The sequence below is a fragment of the Agelaius phoeniceus genome, chromosome 6, assembly GCF_051311805.1.
Source record: "Agelaius phoeniceus isolate bAgePho1 chromosome 6, bAgePho1.hap1, whole genome shotgun sequence".
NCBI classification, from domain to species: Eukaryota; Metazoa; Chordata; class Aves; order Passeriformes; family Icteridae; genus Agelaius; species Agelaius phoeniceus.
Genome location: NC_135270.1, coordinates 13,517,786 through 13,527,511, shown reverse-complemented (window position 1 = coordinate 13,527,511; position 9,726 = coordinate 13,517,786). Strand labels below are relative to the sequence as shown.

At 42.3% G+C, this 9,726-nt stretch overlaps 1 protein-coding gene across 1 annotated transcript; it reads left to right on the top strand.

The window, feature by feature from the left end:
* The first annotated feature begins 911 nt into the window (after nt 1–911).
* Nucleotides 912–9,373, top strand: PSMA1 (proteasome 20S subunit alpha 1). The gene is made up of 10 exons (XM_054634624.2): nt 912–1,046; nt 1,985–2,029; nt 4,198–4,299; nt 4,800–4,903; nt 5,673–5,761; nt 5,978–6,048; nt 6,915–7,044; nt 7,660–7,739; nt 8,434–8,538; nt 9,024–9,373. The coding sequence occupies exons 1-10, from the start codon at nt 1,044–1,046 to the stop codon at nt 9,078–9,080; spliced, it is 786 nt and encodes a 261-aa protein (XP_054490599.1). The 5' UTR covers nt 912–1,043; the 3' UTR covers nt 9,081–9,373.
* The last annotated feature ends 353 nt before the right edge of the window (nt 9,374–9,726 follow it).

Genomic DNA, 9,726 nt, shown 5'->3' with positions numbered 1-9,726 from the left:
GCACATGGAGGAGGTAAAATCACAAATACACCTCCAACCTTCTGGCTTTAGCCCTGCCTCTAGAGGTCTCGTCCTGAGCCTAAAGGGCAAGAAGGAGCATCCAGAAGGAAGTGAATGACTTCCACGGTAAGCATTTCCCCGTTCTAGAGATTGTTCCTGCCTCCGGCATCCTCTTGCGCTGCTGCCCTGGGAATACAGAGCGCTTGTGCGGCATAGGAACTCCGGGCCCTCCCCCCTTCCTGCTGCCGCGGGACCCCAACCCTTCCCTCCGGAATAAATTTTTAATAGCTGGACATCTGCTGAGCTCGGGTTTGGCTGTATCTTGTTCTATCCATCTAATAAAGGGGAAAAGATTACTCGGGAACATACTTCAGTTGTTACTTAATAAACCTACAGCGGTTCATACGGCTTCCAAAAGTTCTTTATTTACGCAGCTCTTACCAATATTCTTCACGAAGTTTTACAATCCTGCCTTTTTATCGCTAAAATCCCGGCCGCTGCCATTCCTCGCTGAACAAATACAGAACAATGGGGAGCCTTGGCGTGGTTTAGCCGTCTATAAAAATTAACGCGGTTTTGCCAAAATGAGAGGAAATGTCTGCGTGTGGTTCTGTTCCGCGGGGGGGAGTGAAGGGAGCTGTGTGGGGAGTCCCCCATTGCCGTAGGAAGTTATTGGGGAGCGCCCCTCGAGCACAGGCTGCGGGAGTATTTACTGCGAGCTCCGGGACACCCGAAAGCTGCTCAGCTCGCCTAATAAAATGTTTATACATCCTGTTCCCACGCAAAAACGGTGAGGAGAGGAAGTCGTTTCCGAACCAAATAAACTTCTTTATTCATCAGAAAGCCTAAAAATAACAAAACAAATTAGGTAACTTAAATCGCCGTTCCAGGAGCCGCCTCGCCCTCAGAGGCAGCGCGCAGGCGCGGCCCATCGATGATTCGGGGCTCGACTGGCGCTGCCTGCCCGCTCCCATCCCGGAGCGCTCGCTGCCCGCGCTGCCCGGAGCCTCCCGGAGCCGCCGCCGCCGCCGGCAAGCAGGACCATGGTGAGGGGCGCCGGGGCGGGACGGGGCTCACGGCCCGGGACACGGCACCCCCGCCGCCTGCCCAGCCTGCCCAGCCGGCGCGGGGCAGCCGCGAGAGCGGGCGGCGGGGAGCGGGCCCGTGAGTAAGCAGTTCCCGGGCCACGCGGGGCCGCGGGCGGGACTGGGCCTCGCTGCCGGCGTGAAAACGAATGGGAGCGGGGAACGGGCCCTGCTTCGGGGCTGGGACAAGAGTTCCGAGGCCCTGTGAGGATCCACGTAGATATCTCTGCAGGGGTCTGGAGCATCTCTGCTGTGAGGAGACTGCGGGAGCTGGGCCTGTTCAGTCTGGGAGAGAAGGCTCAGAGGGGATTCATTAATCCGTACAAAGCTATCAGAGGGGGCTAGGAGCATGGTGCCAGACCCTTTACAGCGGTGCCCAGGGACAGGATGAGGAGCAATGGCTATAAACTAAAACAAAAGAAGTTCCACCTCAATAGAAGGAAAACCTTCTTTACCCTGAGGGTGGCAGAGCACAGGAAGGGCTGCCCAGGGAAGCCATGGAGTCTTCCTCTCTGGAGACATTCAATCCCACCTGAATGTGTTCCTGTGTCACTGCTCCTGTGACCCTGTCTTGGCAGGGGGGTTGGACTGGAAGATTTCTAGAGATCTCTCCCACCTCACAGTTTGACAGAAGGGATTTAACAAAGTAAGAACTTGTTCACAGAAAGGGTGGAGTCACCATCCCTGGAGGTGTTCAGGGAGGCTGGATGTGGCACTCAGTGCCATGGTCTAGTTAACAGGATGGTGTTCAGTCACAGATTGGACTTGATATATTAGAAATCTTTCCAACCTTATTGATTCTGTGGTACTGGGATTCTGTGGAAACAAGCAGGGTTTCCTCCAGGAGCACTCTGTTAGCTTATTAAGGATACTAATGGGTTTTATTTTGTTCATTCCAGTTTCGCAACCAGTATGACAATGATGTCACAGTTTGGAGCCCGCAGGTAAAACCTTTATGCACTTGCTCACTGGGGTTTTAAGTTGCTTTTTGGGTTTTCTCCACCTCACAGCAGTGGTATTACAGTCACAAAGGTTGTGCTCAGGTGCCTGAAGCTTCCTGCAGGCTGCTCCCATCTCCCTTTGTAGGCTGTAGGTGTCCAGAAAGCCCTCACTCAGCACATCCCTGTCTGCTGGTAGATGAATCTGAGTGCTGCTTACCTGGGCCTTGTCCCCTCCAGTTGCTTAAGGCAGTTGCTTTCTAAATGTACCTGTGAGGTACAAAAAAGATGCTGTCATCTTTGGGTGGTTGGACAGGATGATCTTGTAAAGGTCCCTTCCAACCCAAACCACTCCATGACTCTATGATTCATTCACAGAGCTACAGTAAGTTGGTAAGTGAGGTGTACACAAAGCATGAAACAGTTGCAGTCTCCCCGAAGTTAGGCCATTGCTGGATCTTTGTCTCTTCTGTCCACTAGATAATATGGGAAAGGAACTATTTAGTTTATAATTGGGAGGTGCAAGTGAGATTTGCATTTGAATTTGAAATTTGACTACCTCTGAATCAGTTTCACACTCAGTATTGTTACTGAAAACATACACTGTGTGTTCTGAAACTTTCATAGCTTGTGTTGAAAGTAAATATTCTGGAATTTTAAAAGCCACTGTCAGCTGAGGTACTTAATATTGCCTCTTTTCTCACTATGGGTATTTTAAGACAGGATACTTAGAGAAAACCAGAGCCTTGGAAGAAAACTCGTTTATATATTCAGCAAAACTAGAGATGTATTTAAAATGCAAGTAGCAAGTTGTATTAGTATAAAGCTAATGTATCATTAGTTTGTGGGTTTGTATTGCTACTGAAATTCTTCATCATGTACTACTATTGCATGTGAGATACAGTGCAACAGAGAGTGTTCTATCCTTTCCATTCTCCATGAAGACAACTTTGAATATTTCCTTTTTTTGCAGTCAATACCATGATACATGTAGGTGCCTTTGAGCTGTTTTAATCCTTCTTAATGATTGTGTTTCTCTGGCAGGTTCTGTATGATAAACTTTAATTTTTTTTTGTCTTATCTGTTACTTTAAAAGTTACTTTTAATACTGTAGCATTCTCTTGAGACTTTTAGCAGATACTGCAAAATATCAATAGCACAAATTTCTATGTTTTTCTTAAATTGCCTTGGAAATATTAATAGTGTTGGGTTTTTTCTGAAAAAAATACATTTAAAATTGCTACTGTGCTGCAATTGCTGCTCCATCCATTCTTGCAGGTGAGGCAGTGATAAGATGCCATGCTATTTTTGGCACTGTTAATGCAGGAGCAAATCATGCTTTATTGGGAAGTATTTTCAAATATGTTAGATGTTTTCAAATAGTAAAGAAAAGGAAGTAGGTGATTTAAAAACTTGAGGTAGTTTCACATTTTTACAGTCTTGCATGTTGTTCCTGACAGCTGACAGATTCATGTTGGACAGGTTACTGCAATTCAGTGCTGCTCTTGGGCAGGAAATATCCTATGTTATTGAAATTCCAGTTACAGCAGGGGATGCAATTGGACATTAGGGTCTCTCTAGTAGACTTAAATAAAAACCTTATGCCAAAAATCCCCAACAACCTATGGAAAGGTGTTATCCTGTAGATGATCCCTTGCACATTCACCATAACAGCTACTGTGTTCCACTCTCTCCCAGCTGATGGGATGCAGCTCCATGGTGTCCATGCTCCCAGGATAGGAATGCCCATGTTGGCTGTCTGACATGGGCTGGAGTGCTGGAAATGGGAAAACCCTCAGTGCTTCTGTTACATGGACATTAAAGCTCCTGGCCACCTCTGCAGAGCTTGTAAGGACTTAATTTTCTTTGAGACCTCTACTCCTGTTTCAGTCTGGGCTGCAGATGGCCAATAACTTGTTCAGAAGTTACTGGGGAGTGGCTGGTGAGACACAACAATTGTGTAAGACTCATTTCTGCAGCAAAGCCGATTAAAAGTTAAGTGTCCAACTTCAGCTGGAAGTTCTGTCTGTCTTTGAATCACGTGCTGATTTAACCTGTCATGCAGTGAGTGTCCCCATTGGGGTGGGGAATCAAAGGTCTGAGAATGCAAAATTGCAAACTGATTCAGAGGATTGATTAGAGAGTGATTGACAACCTTTGGCTTGGTTTTGCAGGGCCGAATTCATCAGATAGAATATGCCATGGAAGCGGTGAAACAAGGCTCAGCTACTGTGGGGCTGAAGTCAAAAACACACGCTGTCCTGGTGGCTCTCAAGGTAACTTCTGAACTCTGGTCTCAGTGGGGACAGTAATGTTCAATGGAAAACTTTTGGTTTGGCAAATTAGTTTTGTGCAGTCTGTACTTAGACGTGAAATGTAAATGCAATTGCAGATTCCCTTTGCTTGAGGACTGAAATACTTCCAGTACCTATGCAAAGCAGATCTTCACAAAATGGTGAAGGAAATTAGCAGAAGATTGTTTTCCTTTAACAGATATGTTCCTCTTTTTTTTTGTTTTCATTTGTTATTAAGCAGTAAATCTCTTCCTTTCTTTTCCCAAAACTTGGGTGAGTGTCTGTTCTTTCTTTTGTTCTGAGAGAGAGAGAACTGAAGTGGAATTAGGTTTTTCTTGTCTCCTGCTGCAAGTTTATAAATTTACTTTTTTTTTTATTGTTTCATGAACATATTCAGTTCTTGCTGTAAATGTTAGCAGATTTCTCCACAATGCTTGGCAGACTGTTCAGTTTGCTACATAGCTTTCTCCTTTTATGCATAGAGAGCACAGTCTGAGCTGGCAGCTCATCAGAAAAAAATCCTGTACGTTGACAACCATATTGGTATCTCCATTGCTGGACTCACTGCCGATGCAAGACTCTTGTGGTGAGTATCCTGCTTGTTGACATACACAATGCTGCAATAATGAGGGAAAGTTCATTCAGACTATTGCAAATGACATTTTCTGCTTTGCTAAGGATTAGTCTTGAGTTGCTGCTTAATGTTGTATTATGCCAAAGACCTCAGCATGAAATTCTGGCAAGTTTTTAACTAGTTGGCAGAAATCTCATTTGTTTGGCCTAAAATTTTGCTCTTTGGTTTTGTTACAAGTAAAACAGTCCTGTCTGGTTTCCTCAGCGTGATTGGGTTTCCAAGCAGTCTGAGAAACTCCATCATTTCTTTTCCTCTGGCAGCTACCTCTGTGTACACACATTTGAGAAAGTTATTAAACACATACAATGCTGTTTGTGTGGGCTTCAGGGGGGCTTGCTTTTAGCAACATTGATCAGAAGGGGTGGGAAGGATTTCTGAAATAAGTTTTAATTGCTGCAATGTCACAAAGCAATGTTACCATTTAACCTTGCCATTTCTCCAGAGGATCCATCTGTTGCCTGCGTGAACTTCTACTTTCTCTGCATTTGTATGGTTGAAATACCCAGTTTATGCTTTATCAAACCTGTGGTCAACTTTCTCAATAACAATGATAGGTCATGTAGAAATGAAATCATGGAAAGCCTCTGACCCTTTTTCTCAATGAGCAGAGCTGAAACAAAAATGCTTACCTTAACAAAGCCTTGAGAAAAAACCTCATTGTGTCTTTGATCTATGCACTGATTTGAATTCTTAATTTTTTTTTTCTATTTTTGCTCCCTAGCAATTTCATGCGTCAAGAGTGTTTGGATTCTAGATTTGTGTTTGATAGACCTCTTCCAGTTTCTCGCCTAGTGTCACTAATTGGAAGCAGTATCCTTTTTTTATACACTTGATGAAATGATTTTCATCTATCACAGCTTAAAAGTTGAAAAAGTTTATTGGACGATTCTTCTTTGTTCACACTGCTTGCGTATACTTTTGGAGAACATCCCATAAAGATGCATTTTGGTCCATCTCTGCTTGGTTTAGGAGAACTCTTGGATAATTATCATATAATTTTGAGATTGTTTCCTTAGCTTTCTTAAGAAACCCAGATTCCAACCCAGCGCTACGGCAGGAGGCCCTACGGAGTGGGACTGCTTATCGCAGGCTATGATGTGAGTAAGCTGCTCTGGCTGCTACTGATCTGCAGGAAAATGTGCTCAGGAAAAAACTTTATGCAACAAATAGATGTTGAGAGGGAAAGATGGAAGAGGCAGACTCGAAATTCTCTAAATAAGGAAATAATTTTCTGTATTGTACCCTAAAACATAACTCAGAAGTGTTAATTAATAGCTAATCCCACCTACACTTACTGAGTATTTTAAGGTGCAAAGATGATATTTGTTTATATAAATATTTTGCAATTGATTTTGGATGCTTACAAACTATTATTTTTTAAACTTTCAGTAAGAAAATGGATGTGGAAATCACCACTGGCCTCTCTCTGACTTGTTTAGCAACATTTTGCTTAATGCAGCACACAAAGAATCTCTGTCCTCAAGATTGTTGACGTGATGATGGTTGGAGGAAATTATGATATTGCCTGAAATTTTGGATAGTGTGGTCTAGTTACAGCAAGTTTTTACTTTTTTGTAGATAAGACAGAATGTGTGTAAAATACATGCTGCAAGCCATGAAGTAGGGAGCATACTTAAGCACAGTGCTATTTGTAGAACAGAGAAAAACACTTTTTTGTGCCAGCCATCCTGTCCATTTAGAAGCTGCAGATGAGCAAAGTGGGGAAAAAAAAGATGTTTTGGGGTTTTTTTTAATTGTTGTGGTTTTTTAAACAACAGTGTTGAAGGAATTGCATAAGAACAGTGATCTGATCAGCAATATAAAATATGTTTCTGTGCGCACATGTAGGTGTGATGTACCATGAAGGCAAACTCTTTAGAAAATGTTGTGCTCCAGCAGCAGAGTTGGTGTGAATTTATATATTTGTGTAACATTCTCTGGGGGTTTTCTTCTCTCTTTATAGGATATGGGTCCTCACATCTTCCAGACTTGTCCCTCTGCAAACTATTTTGACTGCAAAGCAATGTCCATTGGTGCTCGCTCACAGTCAGCACGAACTTACTTGGAGAGGCACATGACTGAGTTCACTGACTGTGAGTAATGGAACTCTCTCCACCCACTGGTGTTCATCAGTTCTGCAGTTTGTCTCCTGCTGCCTCTCCATCCTTTTGCATTGAGTGAGATGAAGATAAATTTTGTGAGCCAAGTTTGGCATAACTGTAAATCTGCACGAAGACAAAATTTCAGAGAATATGGTTGAGATTTTCGTGTGGATGTTTATTGCATCTAATGGAAAGAAAAGCTGTGAAAAACATGAAAAGCCTCTGCTCTTTTTAACCCAGGGAAAGTGTTTCCCTAGCAGAGCAGGGTTAGTATGTCAGGGCAAGTATTCAGGTGCTGCATTTAAAGTGGTGAATTTATTTTTGTATGGGATGATGATGAAGAACCACTGAATACCTGCTTGGGGGAAAAAAACTTGAATCAAGGCATGGGTCAAAAATGGGTGCACTTGACCTCAAATCTAGGGGAAGGCTGGTTTCTCAAGAAAAACTTTTATAACCAGCTCTGCTCACAAAGGAGAGGAAGTCTAGGAGTCAAGTTGACCTAAGCTGATTTTGGAGTTGTCAGCTAGGATTAGGAAGAAGGGGAATGAGTGTTTAGAGGTAATACCATATAGTTTGTGAATGTCTTTCTGACTCCATTTTGAGGTAATCTAAATGAGCTAGTTAAACACGGACTGCGAGCCCTGAGAGAGACTCTTCCTGCTGAACAGGATCTGACCACCAAGGTAAGGACCAGGTCTCCTTTGCCATTGTTACTTGGAACTGACAAAATTCTTGTGAAGTATGGCTGGCACTGAAACTTGGAAGCTGAATACTGGTAGATAATATCTTCATTTCATGTCACCAGTTTATCTACTGTTCTGTGTTCATCTCAGAATTAAGTTTCTTCACAAAAACAATGCTTTCACTAAATAAGGTGTTGTTTCCCTGGTGGCTTCACTCTTTCTTAAGCTTTGATCAGTGTTTAAGATGCATTACCTGCAGCTGTAGAATCCCAGCTTTGCATTGTAAGCACAGTCAGTAATTCACCTGGGCAGTGGGTGAAGGTAATGCACCAACAGTTTATAGAGCATCCAGCATCACAAAGCTGCACAAACTTTTGACAATTAATTGAGGACCTGTTGAAGAAGAAAATTCTAAGGATATCCAATTATCTACCATTTTCTATGTTTTTTTAGTCTTAGCTCACCATGTTTTTTAGAAGTCTTAAAATACTGAAAATCAAAATGAAATTAAAATAGGGAGTTTTAAGAAATTGTGTGTGTTGTTAGACAGGATTCAAAATGAAAGAAATTGAAACCCTTGAATGGCTTTACTTAGAAGATTTTTGAATCTGATAGCTTTTATAAGTGAAAGCTGTAAAGCCAAAGTTAATTGCAAGAGAATGCTTCTCACTGCTTCCAACTCTTTGCTTGACAGAATGTTTCAATTGGAATTGTGGGCAAAGACATGGAGTTTACCATCTATGATGATGATGATGTAGCACCATTCCTAGAAGGTCTTGAGGAGAGACCACAGAGAAAGGTGAGTGGTTCAGATATGAATAAATAGGCTTAGTTGAAAGACAATAATTAGATATGATTACTATGTTTAACATAAATTTAATAAATCTACTACTGTAGCAGAGTTTTAGGAAGGTGATTTTTAAAATATGTAGTTATTATATGAACACTCCATAATCTGAACTGGTAACTCAGATGCTTATTAAATCAGTTTATGCTGGATTTATGCCAGGCTATTCCAATATCATCTTCTTTCCTCATCTCTGATCAAGTATGAGTTTTCACTGTTTTGCAGCAGAAGTGGTTGCATATGTTTCTCATGGCCTTAGCAAGACACCTCTGTAGTCTCCTAATTACCAACTGTGCTTAATTTGGATAACAGTAATTTGTGAGCTATTGCCTGACACAAGCTGCATTTACCACTCATGGTCCTCCAGTGGGGATAAAGCTGATTTGTCAAGTGGTGTCTTCTGCCTTCCTAAAATGTTTCTTTTCCCTCTCTCTAAGCCGGTTCCGCCTGTTGAAGAAGCCGTGGAGAAGGCAGAGGAGCCCATGGAGCACTAGTTGGTGGATGAGTTCCTCTGTTAATGTAAAATTATCCAAGAACATTTATCCATTTGCTGGTAACTTTATCCTCACCTATATATATGTTTTATGACGCTACATTCTGAGGATTGCTCGTAAGGAAAGGAACCAACCAACCCACCTACCCTTAAAAGATAGGGGGACATATCTGGGTGTAACTTGGACAAGAAGGGTATAATCATTTTCTAAATAGTACATGATACTGTTTTATAAAGAAAAGATACTGTTTTAACTCATAAGGACAAGTGGAAATAAATAACTTTCTTCTCGGAGTCTGCTGTGAGTTTGGTTCTTTTTCAGTCTGAAAAAAAGCTATTCACAAATAGCAGTGTCATATCAAGGTGCCATTCTGTGTCTGACCATTTGTTAGAGTGTTTGCTTACCATGTAGAACTGAGAGGATCTTAAAATGCCTATGAAACCAGAAAGTAGTCATGGAGCATTTCCCTGTGTCAGTTTGTCCCAGCTGAAAAGGCATGCGTGGTTGTGAGGCTGAAGAAGCATGAAGCTGACAACCAATTGTGGTCAGGCTTTTTGGGGGGATTTACTGAACCCCAGCTCTTTTACAATGTCAGTGTTTCTTCAGAGTCATCAGCCAGCCTTGGGGCAGAAAAGAGCTTTTAGCT

Bases quoted from the DNA above. Each gene is read 5' to 3' on its own strand.
- PSMA1 (XM_054634624.2), top strand. The intron at 4,904-5,672 runs GTGAGTATCCTG...TTTGCTCCCTAG, and splicing joins GCCGATGCAAGACTCTTGTG to CAATTTCATGCGTCAAGAGT. The intron at 5,762-5,977 runs GTATCCTTTTTT...AGCTTTCTTAAG, and splicing joins AGTGTCACTAATTGGAAGCA to AAACCCAGATTCCAACCCAG.